Consider the following 19,407-nt stretch of genomic DNA (forward strand, 5'->3'; position numbering starts at 1 on the left):
TACCCCAGATTAGGACCTCATGAATGTCAGACTTGTCATCTAGTTGACCCGTTAAAGTGTGTAGATCCACGTTGGGATATTGATGACGTTATTCTATAAGGATGAAGGCTGAAACGCAGATCAGCCACTAGTATCTGCCTAACTACACAAGGGAGAAATTCTCCAGAGATGACCCCTGACCTTTCCTGAAATGTAGATCAAAAGCTGTCAAAATAAAACATCTGACATTAGAACTGGAATTAAAAGTCTTATTTTGAAAGGAGCAACAACTTTAAAGTGTGCCAGTTTCTGAATAAAACTGTCCAGCAATTATTATTATTATTATTATTATTATTATTACTATTACAAGAGCAATATGCTGGGTTTAATCAACTGCGTGTCTTAAGACTCAACTGGTGTGCTGAAATGACCTCCCATCACCCCCCTGAGCAGTTTAATAACTGGCCTGCTATCAATCACTGTCATATTCCAGACATTTAAGGAACACAAACGGTACTGCTCTTAGCCGCCCTAAAGCAACATAGCAAATGTTGATGGGACACAATTTAGAAGATTTTTTTTATTCCATGTGATTTCTGTAAGATGTGGTACAAACTTTGATAAACCGATAAGGACAAAAAAAAAAGAGGAGGCAAACATCTGAGTGTCTTAAGGGGATCTCATTTAACTTTTCAGATTTATACAATACATGTGTTTGGGTGGAATTTTGTAATATTTAAGAACTATTTAAGACTATATTTTATGCAAAAATACACAAGTGTTATGCTCGTTAAAGAGTACGAGTAAGTCCCTTGAGACCCTAAATGTCTACACTGACAGGCTTTGGCCCTGTAGGATTTGTATATATGTAATTGTACTGATGCTTGTGAATGTCGTGTAGTTTTTAATTACAAGAAGAAAAAAAATAATGTTGTTTTGTACATTGTAATTTATTTGCTGGTATCAATGTTGTACTGGAACTACAGGAACACCAAAGAATAATAATATCAGTTTTGGTGATGCATAGTAGCCTACCCTGCTGATGTTTTTTTATTATATTTTTCAATTTCATCTTAATTTTCTGTTTTTTTATTTTTATTTTTGAATTGTGTTCTGTAAAAGAAGAAACATTTACTTGAATAGGCTGTGTAATGTGAAACGTCCCTTTCTCGCATGCCTTTGGTAGTGATCTGTCTTTCTCTTTGAGGTGCATGATGGATAAAAAAAAGAAACAAAAAAGAGATGAACCAGCTATGATTGTGCAGACCCTTGATGTTCAAAAAATTAATTTGCAATATAAATTTCATGCTTAAAAAATAAATAAAAAACAGGACATATACAGTCAATAATTAACAAGTGTCAAATTATTCTGATAAATGAGTGATTAATAAGAGTTTTGGGGGATTGGAGAATCACAGAGTGTGAATGGACGGGTTACACGGAAATCCAGCTTGTAACATGTATTTTTTTAGGAATCTGTGCATTTATTGTCAAATAATGACCTTTTTGAATGTGAAATGTAAATAAGAGTCAACAAAACATTATCAAATGAAATGAAAATTAGAAGTGTTCACATCCTATCCAGACATTTTTATGAAATGTTCACAGTTCTCTCAGAGAAAAAAAATAATAAAAAAAGGCCCAACGGGCCCAAGGAGGCTGCTATAAACTAATCACTGAGCTAATGTAAACCTACAGCCCCCTGATGGAGCTACAGCACAAAGCGAGGCCGAGGCATGAGTCCTTCATGGGAAAAAATAAAAAGATTTAAAAAAAAGATTAAAAAAAAAGCTATCTTGACTATAAGCAAGGCCTAGTGTAGTAGTGTATAAAACAAGTCCCCCTTTTATTTCCTCCATTAAAACGCACAATCTCACTTTCAAAGAGTTGCCCGTCCAGTTCCAATAGAATTCCTAAAAATAAATTGTCCAGCTCCACTTCAAAGGCTGCAGCTTCTAGAGAGGGGAAGGCCGAAGTCTCCACGGCAAGTTAGGAGTTCTATGGAGGTCGGGTGGTGAGACGCTCACGTTTGAATGTGTCTGGTTGCAAAAAAAACCCCAAAAAACACACACTAACTGGCTCTAAATGAACCGTAAGCAAAAGCTCAGGACACACACACACACACACACACACACACACACACACACACACACACACACACACACACACACACACACAGATAATGGTTCTGAGCTTCCACGCTGCACCAATTAAGACACTTGACTCAGGTCAACCTGGAGGATGCTGGGACTGCAGTGGTCATAAAATACAAACACTCAGGAGTGCAAATAATCTCAAATATTACAGAAGAAACTCTCCACTTCAGCAGCATTAGAAGGCAACTGTAGGTTTGTTTAGCTGTATTCATGGAGCTCTATCAATTTTATAGCCGTCCTCTACAAGCATTTCTAAAAAAAAAAAAAAAAAAAAAGAACACTTCATCTGCTGCTTCATTCAACGTAGGAGCACTTGAGGGCCTCCTCTGGCTTTGTGCGGGGACGTTTTTATAGAGCCCAGGGCCCCTCCCAAAAGAAGGCCGCTCTTGTAGCTCCTGTTTGGAAACAAGGGGCTCCATGAATGTTGCAAAATAAACAAGGTGAGAAAAAAAATGAAATAACCAGAGACGGTTCCTTGCATCAAAATGGAGAGAGGAGACTTAATAAAAAATAAAATAAAAAGTCCAAGTCAAAGGAGTGAAGCGGTCACCCTTCAGCGAGAACCGCTTTGAAGTAGAACTTATTATCTGAGGAATACTTTGTGGTTGTCCCAACGACGAGGCTGAATGGGGAAAGGCGCTCCCTTTGTCAGCGATTTGTTCTCCTTTAGTGGGATGCCCGTGGAAATCACTTACATGGGCCACCTTAACATACTGCCTGCAAATCAGTAACCGGCGGAGTCAGACATGCAGACGCCACTTCGGATGCGGGAGGAGGAGGAGGAGGAGGAGGAGGAGGAGGAGGAGGAGGAGGAGGAGGAGGAGAAAACGCCGCTGCCGCTTCTCAATTGCGTCCTTTAAAAAAAAAAAAAAAAAAAAGGGGTTGAAAGATAATTTCTCAGACGAGCGTGGAACCAAAACAAACGCAGTCTTGTCAGACTTTACAAGCTTTATCCACCTCCTGAATGCTGTCGGCACAATGCGCTTGTGAAGTGATCTTTTTATTTTTTTTTGGTCACAAAAAGTTAAGAGGCTGTGGTTATTAAAAAAACACAAAAAAACCATATATGCAGGGTCAATTGATCCAAGCACCTGTGCGCCTGAGACTGGCTCACCTTGACGGCGACATTCAATTATTTTTAAAGTCTTGTTGTTTTTGTATGAGGTTGTTTTTTTCTTTTTCTTCTGTGAACAAGAAAGCAGGTGTGAAGAAGCAACCAGCATCTCTGCTCCAACACCTCCACCTCCACCTCCACCTCCACCCGCCCAGAAACCAAATCCAGCAGAACAGCAGCACCTTGTGACAGCTCTGGCTGGTTTTCAGCTCGGTTCCTAAATAATAATAAAACAACACACTTCTCTTCTTCCTCAGTATGACAAGTGAATAATAAGAAGTAGTCAATGACCCATGGACATGAAGAAGAGATAGTAAGAGAATGTAGATTTGTCATAGTTAGTAAAGATAAGATGAGAACTGTGTTGTAGATATAGGCCGTCATGTTTCTTTTATGTAGCCTGATGTTGGTAATTTAAAAAACTCCTGTCAGATTTTTATTGCCGCTTTTCACCTCTCCCTCTAAAAACACGTTAAATCCCCCATGACGGAGGATTTCATTTAGTGCCACAACATCATCTGTGCTGTTAAACTTTGCTGTGAAGCTAAGCAGCCTATAATGATCAGAACAGAACATGATTACACACAAATAATAATCCAATAATAGACATGAGAGTGCCACGTGTCTGAATATACATATACATATATATATATACATATATATATATATATATATATATATATATATATATATATATATATATATATATATATATATACATATATATATATATATATATATATATATATATATATATATATATATATATATATATATATATATATATATATATATATATATATATGTATGTATATATATATATATATATATATATATATATATATATATATATATATATATATATATATATACAGAACAGCAGCAGGTGTGTGAATATACATATATATATATATATATATATATATATATATATATATATGTATATATATATATATATATATATATATATATATATATATATATATATATATATATATATATATATATATATATATATATATATATATATATATATATATATATGTATATATATATATATATATATATATAGAACAGCAGCAGGTGTGTGAATATATATATATATATATATATATATATATATATATATATATATATATATATATATATATATATATATATATATATATATATATATATATATATATATATATATATGTATATGTATATTCACACACCTGTTTGCCTGCCCAAGTCTTCACGTTCTCTGTGTGAAGTCTTCACGTTCTATCTTTCTTTCTTATAAACTCTCATTTTTAACGGCCACATATTATTTGCTATCCGGGCATTCCGCCAGCGGCTTTTCTTTTTTTTTTTCTCCAGAGCTCCCATATCTGCCTATACTATACTACTGTCTGCAAAGTGTCCGTGATGGAGTCCGGACACCACGCAGCCCGGTCGCTGCTGCTCTTCTCCCGGTGTTTCCACTGGAGGATCAACGAGCCTTCAGAGCTCCTCTTGAGTTCCTTCCAGTGGAAACACGCACACAGACTCAGCTTTTCTTCTGCAGTGTTTCAGTTCATGCACTGCCTCCAGCCTTCAGGGGAGAACTCCACAGCAACTTATTGCAGCGTCTCAAAACTTTTCTATTTTTGTGGAAGGACTTTCATGGATTGCAGCAGCTGAGGGGTGAACTCTACATTTCTGGTCCGGTTTTTCACTCGGAGACTCGGACGTCTGCAGAGGGAACACGTCGCTCCTCTCCAGCGGCGGTGGTTTCACCCATTAGTCCCGATGTCTCCCCCAAAGGGTGCTGGAGTTAAACATCTGACAACGGGCTCACCGGGGGGTGTTAACCAACTGACCTGCACTTGGTTTTAGTTTTCATAGGAACATCATTAAATCAATTACCCAGTGAGCACATCACCATTCTTGTATTTTTAACGACAGAAATAGTTTTTTTTCCTCCTAGTGTCTCAGTGAGTTCTACAATTAAATATAATAATACCTTGCATAGAACTTTTGGAGGAAGATGGTTTATTTTAGCTCTGACATTTAGACAGTGCCGTTTTCCAGATAAGTGGCACTAAGTTAAAGAGTAGCAGCTTGTCGTTGCTCCCGTTTGTGAGACCCAGTTTCAATTAAGTTTACCTTCATTTCTTTTAAGACGTTTAATAAAAAAAAGTAATTTGTGTTTTCATTTAAGTTTAAATAAGTGGAATATGTTTCTGAAAAAAATATCTTCAAAGAGTTGTGCACTCATTAAACATCCTGGAATAAATGTTTGTTTTAAATGTTTAAAACTAAAAAGGTGAAAAACAAAAACGGAAATAAATACAAAAGAACAGAACTAACTGATTAGAAAAAAAGAGAAATCAGTTGGAAAATGTATATAACATGTGCCATAAAGCTGGCCTCTAGATGTGTAACAAAATAATATTTAAAAACTGATCTTTTTTTTGTTAGAGGAAATAAATTAAAAAATCTATATATTTCATATATTGAATCATAATACATATGTTTCTAACATACAAGTAATTATTCAATTGAAACATATTAAGTCAAAACACTTCCTGCTCAAAAGTGTTAATGTAATGAGTTGACAGTCTCGGTGCAACACCAGTCATAAATATAACATACTAACTACACCTTTCACGGATGGGGTTCTGTGTTGTCACGTGCACTTTAAAGTCATGCACTGCTCTTCAGAAGAGCATGATACATCACTCACAAGCTGACATAATATCTGGTGGCTCAGTAACATCTGTGGGGGTAGAGACTTGGTTCCGGTCCAAAGCCCCATCCCAGGACTGGGAGCCACTCCAAGGCAGTAGGTGAGGAGAGCAAGGTCGTCCACGGACAAACCGGCATGAGCCAGGCCCTGCTACCTGGCCCTTATATAGCCCACCGGCCAGAAAATAGAAACTAAAGTGCAGATAAGTGCGAGCATGCTGCCCCAGTAGTCTCTGACTGAATGACAGGGCTTTCCTAAAAGCCTCTAAATGCAGGATGTAGGCTTCAGCGTACCTGGAAACTAGGCCTGACCGGGTGGAGGGAAATGGGGAACTATTTTCTCAATCAAAGAGAAGCAGATGGACATTTTAAGTGAAGGATATTTTTGATTTGGGCCCAGGGAGGATACTGCTTACAAGGTACTTTAGCCTGAACTAAAAGAAACCGCTTCATCTCTGGCACACGAAGGACATCCTGTATGATTCGAGCTCTGTTTTTGAAAATATTTTAAAATAAGCATCTGGGCTGTTTTTTTTAAGTATAGAGACAAATGAAAACCGATATGATGAGCACCAGAAGCAACGCATTGCACTCCATAATACAGTCTACTTTTCCCATGATGTTATTGAAGACATGTTGACCTGGGGATAACAAATACCACATTGAGGCCTCATATGTGAGGGATTACTTCCACCACAGTGGACCCCATAATCAAATTCAAATCCATGTATCTCCCTTCAATTCCAAACCTAACATATCTGAAAAACCTATCTATGATTGATCCAAAATGATTTCAAAAGCATAGTGCCAGTCCACCGTTTTAATCCACCCCCATTTCTCTGCGTCCTCTTTCTTACCATCACTTTGTCCATTGTGTGGGCCAAGATTGGTATCAGTGTTTGTGCAGAACATCAGATGGGGGGGCCTGAGTGCATCTAGCTTCATTGCAGAAAAGGTCAGCATTTAGAGTGAGGGCCAATCACAGCTGGGGAGGGGGGGATGGCATCATTGGAAAGAGAGAGGAGAAAGGGAAGAGGGTTGGAGTCCAGGTGGAGAGAGGAAACATAAGCAGACAAGAAGCGGTCATCTGTGCCAACAACAGATAAGGGTTTGACTCCTGCTCTGCCTATACCAACACCTGACTGTCTTCGCATATAGTTATGTTCATCGTCGGCAAACTGGAGAAGTTGGTCACCAATCGTCCTCAGCTTCCAGTCTCACCCTAGGAGCTCTAATCCAATGTGATGAGCCAATGCACGAGCAGTGATATATCCAGTGCGGAGGCGCCGCAGCCTTCTCCACCATGCAGCGCCGAGACCTCCCTCCGGCTCCACGGAGGCGCCTGCGTTGATGCTGAACATCACAAGCCTCACGCCCATTCTCTTCAACAGATTTCGGGGTTTGGTGATGACAGATATGGCTCTGGATGGGCAGAAGGAAATGCGGCGTCTTGATGTTTCCAACTGACCAGGGATAAGCCAGAGAGGATATATGGCTGGATAGGCAATGAGATCGAGATATGGAGGTCTCCATCTGACCGACCGCTTCAAAGAGACGTGGTGTTGGTCTGCCAGGGCCCCAGATGAGGCTTAAGGCAGAAACGATTGAATACCAAGATGACCTACAGTATCATTGGCGTCCAGGAGACAGCTCTCCATCCACTTTGCCAACCCTTGCCTCAAGAGATGCTTGGCCTTCACTGGCCACTTCTGCATTTAGAAACAGAATTTGAAACGTGTTGAATCAGAGAAACCGCAGGCCTCCACCTCATCTAAGGACGTGAGCGGCGCACTTATTAGGCTGAGCTCCTTGCCTTGCTGTGAAGATACTGATGACAGCCATAATGTGTCTGGTTGTCCCACAGGACACTTAGCTCTGGACTGTCCCAATCACAAGACTAATTGTATAATTAGGCCAGCTCCGTCGGGGACGGGCACCTTTTGGCCCTTCCTAGACACTTGCCATGGTAAATGACAGTATATCTCACAAACCATCAAAGCTTATCCATCTTAGTGACACTAAGCCTTGAGAGATGGCCATATTGTATTAACATGACTGATAGTAGGGCGGAAATCTAATAAGATGCAACTGTATTTATCACATGGTTATTAATGTCCAGTGTCAACCTATCTGCATGCTTTTAATAACATTCCTTATTTTGTTTAAGGGATTTATTTTTAGTTTCAAAGCAGATATTTGAATATAAAGTGTTTGCTGCCAGCAGCCTATGTATTCATGCGTTCAGGGGGGAGGCTGCAGAAGTGAACTGGTCCTGAGGAGAAAGGCAACAGCCCCTCCCCTGCATGGACACACAGAGTGCTTATTTCCCTATACCTCAGCCCCTCCTTAGACTTTCAGCATCACCATGCACATCATTATCGTTGTCAAAAGTTGTGCGCAGAAGTATGAACTCTCGGTGATGGCAGGTGATGCCAGAGGAGGAGGAGGGGGGTGACGCGCAGGTGTCGGTGCTTCAATTGTGACCGGCCGTGGCGAGGGTTAGGACACCTCTCCATCCAGGAGGGCCCCGTAGGTGCCCTCATTAGGCGTGAGCATGGTGAGGAGAGTCTACCTCTCCCACCCGGCCTCTGTCTGTCTGTCACGGCTCCTATAGGGAGGACTCTCCAATATGAATTATAATAAGCATAACAACAACCTCATGGTTGCAGGAAAGCCGTAAGGGCTGTGGGCAATGGTGCATTATTAGAGCCAGTTGCATTATTAGAGCCTCTGAGATGTCATATTAACTGAGAGCAATAAACTGAGTCATCACTTCAAAATAAAAGCTGTTAATACGTTAACGCTCTTCTGAGCTTTTTATTGTAACTGTATCCTCCTCATATATTATGGTGAAGTATACACTCAACGAATGAAGTTTCTCCAAACTTCCCCGCCCACACTGTGACCGAGACCCAAAGGGCAAGTGGTGCTTCATTAACCGTGTCCCGTTTACTTCAGACCCCCTGAGGCTCAGAGAGAGCGGATTAATGTCAATTACCTGTCATTTTGCAGCACCTACAATATGTTATGTCGGCCCGGGCTTTCTGGAACCACGTCACTTCTTTTTTTTTGTTTTTTAACCCAGAAGCATTATTTATTTGGGATTATTCCAATGACAACAGAATAAAACTTTTCATGTCAATTGTCATTATTTATTTATTTATTAATCATAAGGATCTTCCATTTTTCTGTTGTTTTTGTGAGCTGCAGTCTTTTTCTTTACTATAACTCATTTATGCCAAAAGTTTCACTGAACACCGTTTGTGTGTTTGGTCGGTGATTAAAACTGAGGATTGAATGTTATCTCTCGTTTTTTTTTTGTTTTTTTTAAAACAGGCGCAGGTTTTAATTTACTTAAAACCATTTAAACGAACGACTAATTAGGCACACTTTATATGAGCAAACATGTGTATAATTGTTTCCTATAAAACCCAATTAGCAGGCTGTGGGGATTACAACGAGCTTTAACTATTAAACAAGAGAACGAACAGAGACTAGTTGTGATCATTTCTCCTCATGTTTCAATTCTCCCCTGATATACAAACTAATAACTGTCAGTAGCTCAGCGGATGTGACCCTTTAAAGACCTAAAAGAATAGACTGCTATGCATGATGGCCGCACTAAACAAAAAAGACAGAGTAACATGGACAAAGAAAACAGCATCCGAGCCAGAGGACCAATGAGGGCTTTTCCTTTCACTTTTCAATCACTCCTGGTCGTGGCCGGGATTAAGAGAGGGCTCTTGACTCCCTCTTTCACACAAAACCAAGAGTGCTTGTCAGCAACTTGAAGGGGAAAAAAGGAAGAGAATAATACGTGAGTCCGGGGTTATCGTGTTTAATTGGATTAGATGGTGTCATGTTGAAGTCCGGAGCATGACAAACAAGAGATAGACGACACACACACACACACACACACACACACACACACACACACACACACACACACACACACACACACACACACACACACACACACACACACACACACCTTTTTGGTGTTTGCAACTGTTTTTGTACTAATCTCTCTCTCTGTGTGTCTGTGTGTGTCTGTGTGTCTGTGTGTGTGTGTGTGTGTGTGTGTCTGTGTGTGTGTGTGTGTGTGTGTGTGTGTGTGTGTGTGTGTGTGTGTGTGTGTGTGTGTGTGTGTGTGTTGGAAAATACTTAATAAAACCAAAAGTTAAATATGATGCGTTTGCATTTTTATATTTAGATAAAGGATATTACTGATACATACTACATCCTTCATATAATAATAGTGCATGATTCGGCGTCCCTGCAATTTAAAAAAAAAAAAAAAAAAAACCCAGAGAGAAGTGGAGCACGCTGAGGAGCTGGAGAGGTTTGTATTGGAGAGGTTTGTATTGGAGAGGTTTGTATTGGAGAGGTTTGTATTGTCGGGATTGTGTTGTTGGCTGTGCGCTGCGCTCATCTGTGCGTCAAGCAGCGGCAGCAATAACAAGGTGCGCGCAGCTGTGCGTGCAGGTGTGCGGCCTCCACCTGCTCAACAGAGAGAGAGAGAGAGAGAGAGAGAGAGAGAGAGAGAGAGAGAGAGAGAGAGAGAGAGAGAGAGACAGACAGACAGACAGAGAGAGAGAGAGAGAGAGAGAGAGAGAGAGAGAGAGAGAGAGAGAGAGAGAGAGAGAGAGAGAGAGAGAGAGAGAGAGAGAGAGAGAGAGAGAGAGACAGAGAGAGAGAGAGAGAGAGAGAGAGAGAGAGAGAGAGAGAGAGAGAGAGAGAGAGAGAGAGAGACAGACAGAGGAAGAGAGAGACAGACAGACAGACAGACAGACAGAGAGAGAGAGAGAGAGAGAGAGACAGAGAGAGAGAGAGAGAGAGAGAGAGAGAGAGAGAGAGAGAGAGAGAGAGAGAGAGAGAGAGAGAGAGATCAAAAGCATTGGTTTTCGATAGAGACATGGGATTATCACCTACATTCACGTCGTGTTTTATCAATCAAGTGAGCATTGGCCATATTCCTAACTAGGTGAAAAACACATACCAGGTGAGAAGTTGAAGAGGAACCGCGACTGTTCGATGGTCACAAACACTGGAAACTCCTGGAGCCTGAAGCTGACACGCCCTGTTCCCAAAGCACCGCATGAGAAGTTCTTGAACGTCCCAAACCAAGTCATCTGGTGTTTCGTTACCACTTTGCTCTCTCAAACATCATGGTGAGAAATAACAAAAATAAAAAAAAGAAAGAAAGAAATGTTAGATTGTATTGATTGAGTTGATGGAGGATCCTTTTGATGCCATCCAGGTAAAACGCCGCAGAACAAAGAGCAGCAGGATATTACACCAGATATTTCTCTGAAAAGTCATGATGAATATTTCTGCCTATTATTGAGAAATTGATTCCAAGAGTGTTTCACCACATTTTCAATAAGAGACCCTAGATCATCCATTTAAGCCTTAACATTCTACTGCCTAATTAGCCAAATTAGCAGCTAGAGGCAGGTTCGTGTGTATGAGCACAGACCTCCAGACACTTTATGAGGGGCTGCTGCTTTTTATCTCTCTCTTCTCTCTCTTCTCTCCCTTAAAACGGTCGAAGTCGGTCGTGTAAACTTTCTATTGGTCTGCTTAGTCTGGTGCGTTCAGGAACAACAAAGGACCAAAAACAAACAAACAAGACTCACTTGCAAGTCTAGGTAGATATGGCGCCACAATTCAATTAAATCAGGTTTATTTGTGACGCTTCAAACTCGCATATAGACATCCATCAATGGAATAAAAATACACTGTGACAATCGAGACAGGTTGTCGTTTGTCCTCTAACACGCAATAATGCCTCAGCCATCCACAGGACATTACGTTTAGAAAATAAATACAATGTGAGCTGCAGTGATGGAGATACATGTGGATGGGCTCTCCAGGTTAAAAAACGGGGGAAAAAGTTGCAGATACTTTTTTTTTTTTTTTGGTCGCTCTGTAACAAGTCTCATTACCATGCCACCCCCTCCTCCTCCTCCTCCTCCTCCTCCTCCTCCTCCTCCTCCTCGACACCCTTCCTCACTCCTGGCAACCGCAGACAAAGCGGGCGGATCTTTATGGGGCCGGTCAAGCCTTTGATCTGAGCCCGTTAAGGAGAAGGGAGTATCGGGGGGAGTCGGGCCAAGAGGAGGGCTTAGGAGGAAGGTAAAGTGCACCTCAAAATATATTCTAACTTACATTTGAATGAAATATCATCTGACTAGTACTTTTTTTTTTTTTTTTTTTTTTTTTTTTGATGGGACAAAAATAAATCCTTATTTGCATATAGGAGACAACACCTCCAACCTGAGGTCTGTTTCATTTCGGTTGCATTCTATTTTTTTATTCTAACTGCAATAATTGCAGATGATATCAACCCGCCAGGTAAACACAGCTTTAACATATACGACCTCCAAGAGCTGAACTCTGCAAGAAGCATGAAGGGCCTTGAGGCCTTGGACAAGTTTGGTGGGTTAACTATAACAGAGCACATCCCCTTTATGATATTCATGTTACATACTATTAATACACCTGTCTGGTGCTGGGGATGAAATATTGACTAAATTTGACCTACAGGGGCAAAAAAAAGAGAAATACCTGCATGAACAAAATCAATTGTAGGAAAAAAAATGTTGTTGAGAAAATGATTAGCTTTACATGAGGCCTGTTGGAGGTGTGTTTATAACACTGCTTAGGAGGGAGAAAAAGATTTATGTCACAATATGAAGGTTGAAAATAATTAAAGTTTGGATTTAACGTCTCTGATGGGGATCCCTGCCACGCAGCTCCGTCCCGTCGGACTGCCTCTCTGACGGGGAAACACTCAGACAAAAGGTCTCCTCAAATTAACTTAGTAATGGTCCACATGTGCAAAACCACTCAGGCAGCACGGACAGGCCGGTGGATTTCATATCATGCAAACGCACTGGAGGAGAGAAAAAAAGGAGGCTGGACATCTGTCATCAGAGGGGAAATAAAAGGTTCTGCTGTAGTTTCCTTTTTTTTATATAGACTGACTGCTTTCTGTGGTTTCTGAGGAATATATCAAATACATTTTCATAATAAATTGGCAGATAATACTGAATGAATACAGTGTAGTTAGGAGCTTCATGTGACAGAAAATGACCCAAAGAAGATGACTAAAAGTAAAGGTTGGAGATTTTATTACAGTCCAATTAATCCGCCTGTTATATAGTCATTATTATTATTATTATTCTAAAATTACATTTCGAAAAAGGTGCATTCAGTTTTCTAGCAGCTGGTTTATTTCTTTCTTTTAATTCCACAACCCCAGAAAGCTTATCTCAAAAGAAAGTATGAGAACGAATTTCTTTTTTTTTTATTTTTTTATTTAAGGCTTTCTATTAATATTTTTGAAAGCAATAATTGATAATTAAAAAAAAAAAACTTGTCTTGCCCCGGGGCTGGGATATCCTGAACATGAAGAAGTGACAGAAACAGAGGATGGTGGCCTGTTGGAGCCACTTTGAAAGCGTTGTAATCCATTTAAACAATACTCCTAAATATTGAAACAGAGTTAATTAGCCCAAACTAAATGTTGTAATGTTGATCGGATCCGCACACGTTCCATTTCAAGACACTTTTTTTTTTGGGCTAATAGGTTTACACTTCTCAAACTGTGCTGCAGCTGCAATAACGAGGTATTTTTATGGCTTTAGAATAATCATCCGCTGCAATTACTTTGTCATATATTGTCATTAGAAGTCTATTAAAACATCAAGTCATTATTCGGGCGTCCCCGGGCGAGGAATTAAAATAAAACCATCTCTGCCACACGGGTCCCATTTAGATTAATGGAAAAATATGTAAAACATTTCGTTTTAATTTTCCTCTGACAGTGTTTTGCATACATGCATTTCCTCCCCCCTCGTAATTTATGAAAGCAATCTCGACCAGCACATTACCGGCTCTGAATACTGCTCGCAGCCTAATTGATTCCCGTCACATTTTTTGGGTGAGGTTATAATCGTGTTAATTGTAATTTACTCTCTCGGGTGAGCACCGGAGAGATGTATTTAAATAAAAAATAAAAAAAGTGCCGGGGCCGGACTGGAGATTATATCGGGTTATCCACCATAATAGAAATGTCATGTAGAATTACACAGCGGAGGCGGACAGGGGAAGCGTTCCTCTGATCCACAGAGATGTCACCGGAAAGATTTCCTGGTTTTTGGGTTTTTTTTAACATCTGCAAATGTTGGTTGAACGGTGAAGTCGTCGAGGGGCAATCAAAGCTGAACGGAGAGACCAGAGCACGTTTGTTTTACATTTAAATCAGAGAGGAGGGAGTGTTGGTGTCTGTGGAAATATTACATAAGAGTATGATTAAGTGGATGGAACAAAAAGAATCATAATAAACATGTTTCAAAGGGAACCCCTAAAGGATGTTGTGTTTTGATGGGAATATAAACTGGCCTTCTTATTTCCTGGTCATCCTCAGAAGAGTTGCCCTTCTCCTTATGTCCCCTGCATGATGTCCCCCGCTTCCTCCTTCCTGTCTGCAGGGGGGACACCTGTTGGTGCAGAGAAACTTGGGGGAAAAAAGCAAAGTTGTTGTCCATTCAGACTGGCCTCCTCCATCGCTCAAGTTCACCTGTGAACCTCTTTTGCATCTCAAGAGTGCAGCACGTGTGTCCGAGAGGGACTTTCTGCAGCTCATCTTAAAAGCATTAAAAGATCCGATTCATCAATGTGAGACCACTCTCGTTTAATTTTGACACAATGGTCGACAATACTAGGTGTCAAAGATGAAATCAAATGAGGTGGAAACCGCCAAACATGCTCTTTATTTGTATGATATGGTTTCAACAATTTGGACCGCACTTTAATTCTTTCAAATCATAAGACAATTTTCATTGTGAGACTCCATCTGCATTCATTTCAGGTCGGACTGCAACAAATGACGAAAGTGCTTCATAATCCCAAAACAAGACAGATAATGGTTTCAGCAATCAGTACAGGTTACTCACAATCTACAAATGATGTTATGTACAAGTAGAAGAAACATCTCTTTTAAATATTACACCATTTAAGCAGACTTGAGTTTGAGATACGGCTTATCCAACATCTATCTCAAAAGTTCCGCAGAGCCTCGCAAACCGGCTCTACACCCAAAACAAAGTTTGTGGATTTATTTATGAAAGTCACACATAGTGGCAGTTTTGTCCACCGGCCTCAGGGCGCAGTGGTAGATTGGGCGAAAACAAACAAACAGATAAAAAAGCTGGACGTGAATTCCTGACTGACAGGAAAAAAAAAAACAGGGGTGAGAGAAATATTTGGCCAAATGCCAAAGAGACAGCTTACTGTTGGGCTCTTTGGCGAGGGCACAGGAGTGGCTTCGATCTTTTTTTTGTTTTTTTGTCTGGCCTGGCCTGGCACAGACCACAGCCCTGCCCCAGACACAATAGATCATACAGTACTGAGAGAGGGGGAGAGATGAGTGGACGAGGTGGGGTAGGGGAGGCACGGTGCCTTTTCATTACCATGGTCACCAATGGCACTATTAACCATTCAACACCCCCCCAATTATCCTCCCATCCACAGTCGGAGAGACAAAGCCTGGGCCCCGGTCTGCTGGAGCAACATGGCCACTAATCTGTCTCACTCCAACATCACACCCACTTCACTGTCTCTGGAAGTCAGAACATGCACGAAGCGCTCCACAGAGCCCCGTTGTACTTTTACATTTTTGGACGCCACGACCTGAACCCCCCAAAAGTATTTTTTTTTTTTTTTTTATGTGAAAATGTGGAAGAGGAAGATGCTGATGAAAAACCACAACTCGGAAACGATAGCTGAGCATTAACTCTTTAGCCCTAAATGAGAGATCAGGTAAAGAACCCCGGTGTGTGTGTGTGTGTGTGTGTGTGTGTGTGTGTGCGGTGTTTACTTTTTCACACAGGTCGTGGTGTGTCCGACGCCACACGCCTTCTCCATCAAGACCGCAGGCTCACAGCTGCCACAGGGCGAGCTGCATGTCTTTACTAAGGAGGCTGACACACACACAAAAAAATGGCTAAATCGTGAGTTTACGCACTTCCATCTGGGTCTGTTTTGTTGTTTTTCTAAGACTTTGAAGTCTGCTAGTCAGGCCTATAGGCAGTGGGGGCCGAGGCCTGACTGGAGGACTGGGGGCTTAATGAATAGATCCGCAACAGTGGCTTGTTGTGTTTGTTTACCCTTTCGCCCAGCTGCCGGGACCGTGGGGATGGGAGAGCATTCATCGGGACCTCAGAGAGATGGGAGGCATGGGCACACACGCTGGAGAATGACATGATCGCACACAAACACTGCAGAGTGTGCCAAAGTTTACTTCGAGAGGCTGCTGCGACTATATGTGCAGATTTTATGTAGCTGAAAAACATCCGAAGGTGTATTTGAAACATAAACAGGACCACAGCAGCAAAATCACAGTCAAAGAATTCCCACAATTATTAAAAACTTAAATTAAAACCAACGTCCGCACAGGTCACAGGCTTTCCATGTGTCGTTGTGAAACCTGCAACGGCTCCCTCTTCCTTCTGGCCTTTCTCTCGTCCCACGGGTCAGTCGTGTCGTTGGTTCTCCGGCACCGCGGCGGACAGCGTGAGGATGTTCCGGGCCTGCTTCACCGAGGGCATGTCGATCATGCTGCCGCGGAATGTGAACGCGCCCTGAACAGGTTTTACAGCAGAGGGGAGAGCACAGGGAGAAACATCAGACCAGACGTGAAGGGTGAAACCTCAGATGAAGGGTGGAGTATACAGAACACAACAAACCACAACAAAGCCACTTTATAATACGCATGTTGTGTGTATGGGGATTTAGCATAAAAATCCATAGTAATTAATACTAAAACTGATTAATTTCAGCAAATATAAAGTTGCAGTTGCAATGGCACCAAGCAGTGTGCAAGTATACATACACAGTCAAGAGTACATTTTAAAAAATGGCAAGAAAACCAAACAGAATGAGAAAGAAGCGAGATGAAAATCTGTGAATTACATATCATCTGGTATAATATGCTACTTTGAAAGATCTCCAAGAAACCTCAGGTCAGACAAATGCAGTCAATAGCTAGAGGTGAGAATTATGAAAAACAAGCACCTGTCGTGTTGCGAGACAAAGGGACTGACCCTGCTCGCTGCTCAAACCCTCACTCACACCCCCCCCACACCCACACACACACACACACACACACACCACACACACACACACACACACACACACACACACACACACACACACACAGGGCGGCAGAGGGATGGGTAGGATATGAATCCCTCGGGCGATGCTTAGTGGGAGCAGCCCTGGCAGGGAGAGAGGTGTGGGCAGATTGTGTATTACCTCAGCAGATAGCCCACAGAGCTCAGCACACAGGATCCAACCATGCACTAAATTAGGAACAATAATATTGTACACTTAATTGGCCCAACTCCACCCCCCGTCCCCTCCGTCCCCTATGTAGTCTTCAGAGAGTCACCCAGGGGTGTACAGTACGTATTCTCTGGAACTACAGAGGTGTGTGAGAGGGCACACAAAAGGATCAGCCCGGGGCCTCAGAGCAGAGGAAGACTCCGGCCATCTCAACACAGTCACATTTCACGTTTTATCCAAGGTCTCTTCACTAGAAATGTGTTGTTGTTTGTGTAGTTTTTTTAACTGAATTTGAAAAAGACGTATTGCTCCGTCTAAGGACTAAAGTGACATCTCATTGAGGTTGTAGCCTTGGAGTTGAATTACTGAAAATGTTAAGTGAACAACCAGGACAAATGCTTACAAAGGGTTAAACTTCCTGGCAACAGTAATGAGCATCAGCGGGTAGCAATTTCAGACCAAAGCATTAAAATGAAAGTGCTTTTCTTTTTTTTTTTTTTTACTGTAAAATATTGTGATTTTGAGGAGGATGCTAACGTTACCTTTCCCTCCTTTTGGTGTTGGTCAAAAGCAGCAATGAGCTCTTTGGCCCACTGGACCCTCTCTTGACTGGGGGAGAACTCCTCCTGCACAGCCTGGATCTGCCCTGGGTGGATGACCTGCTTACCTGCACAAACACACACACAAACACACAGAAGTAGATAAAGGGAAATATGATAATGTTAACAGCAGGCTAGCTGTGGTTTCAAATAAATTCAAAAACAAGAGCCAATTTTGTTTAAAAAAAACAACAATGTTTTTACTTCTTAGAACAGAGCCATCAATAAAACTCCCCGATTATAACACCAGAAATGATTTTTTTTCTCATGAAATCTGTTGAGCGAGCAGCTGCATGGATGGAAAACGATTTAATAAAATAGCGATTCTGAGAATCGAGAGGGACTTCAGCTGGCATCGTTCCTGAGAGAGAGGAGCCACAACGCAGAGAAGCAGGAAATAAACAAGACTGTGTGTGTTTGTGTGTCAGTATGTCCTAATGGCACTGAGGTGAGTCAGATGGCCAGCACAGGACCAGAGGGTGCTGTGCACCATGAGGGACGTCAAGCGTCTCCCTTCTGCTTGCAGAGACTCTGCTGAACGCTTAGTTAGACTTCATTGTGTGACACAAGTCGTCTGCTGATGACGTTAGAACAGAGCCTCAGTAGAGCCAGAATAAGACCATACACCCACAGACCAAGGATTGTATTTATAAGCGTGTTAAGACTGATATCAATGCACCATGCATCCTTACTAAAATAGGATTTTCTTTGTTCTATGAAAAAAAATCCTCTTCTTTTTGACATTTTAAACCGCCTCTGTACAATCTCTACAATTGCTCGTTGTCGGCGGTCGCATTCCTTCCAGAAGTGAAAAACACAATCTTAACATGGAGTTAAGGCTCTGTCTGACACAACCTCCCCCACCCTCCCCTCTTCCCACTCCCTCTTAGTTAAAATGTGGGCTAACGCCGCAGACATAATCCCGTGTACGTTTGCAGATCAAACTTGTAGCGATAAGTTAAGGTTATGAAAAACGTCTGGTGAGAAACGAAGGCTCAGCGCTCAGCCAGCAGGAACTCGACACTTTATGGGCTTAGTTCCGTCGCCGGCGACAAATCCCTCAAGGTGGCCGAACGGGCTGGCTGCACGGGCAAGAAGAAAAAAAAATTGCCCAGGAGAGAGGAGGAGAGGAGAGGGAGATGGAGAGGGAGAGGGAGAGGGGAGGAGAGAACCCAGCTCCACTCACCCCAGTTAACCTCGGAAAAACACACACAGCACTTCACACAATCAACTCACTGTAGTTAAGGCTTTGGACAATTACTAATGACACGACATCGACTTGCAGCTTGTGATTAATAGATACCTTTAAGAGGGAAACCTGCATAGAAAAAAACGTGACACTTGTTAGTGTGCCATTGTGAATTCATGAATGCCTCCGTGTTTGTTTGTTTGTTTGTGTGCAGCAGAGAGACTGTCAACTGCACATTTTCTGGTGGACTAACAGCCTGAGGACTCCCCAGGGCTATGGTGAAGGTGTGCACGTGTGTGTGTGTTT

At 41.6% G+C, this 19,407-nt stretch overlaps 1 protein-coding gene across 1 annotated transcript in view; it reads right to left on the minus strand.

Annotated features, from left to right (window-relative positions):
* Positions 1-14,688: 14,688 nt before the first annotated feature.
* clybl (citrate lyase beta like) overlaps positions 14,689-19,407 on the minus strand; it is a 63,095-nt gene continuing 58,376 nt past the window's right edge. The window contains exons 7-8 of the mRNA XM_054615480.1: positions 17,856-17,980; positions 14,689-16,610 (exon numbers count right to left, since the gene is read on the minus strand). Coding sequence (XP_054471455.1) covers positions 16,503-16,610; positions 17,856-17,980 — 233 coding nt within the window. The 3' untranslated portion in view covers positions 14,689-16,502. The remainder of the gene's footprint in view (positions 16,611-17,855; positions 17,981-19,407) is intronic.

The sequence above is a fragment of the Anoplopoma fimbria genome, chromosome 16 (assembly GCF_027596085.1).
Source record: "Anoplopoma fimbria isolate UVic2021 breed Golden Eagle Sablefish chromosome 16, Afim_UVic_2022, whole genome shotgun sequence".
NCBI classification, from domain to species: domain Eukaryota; kingdom Metazoa; phylum Chordata; class Actinopteri; order Perciformes; family Anoplopomatidae; genus Anoplopoma; species Anoplopoma fimbria.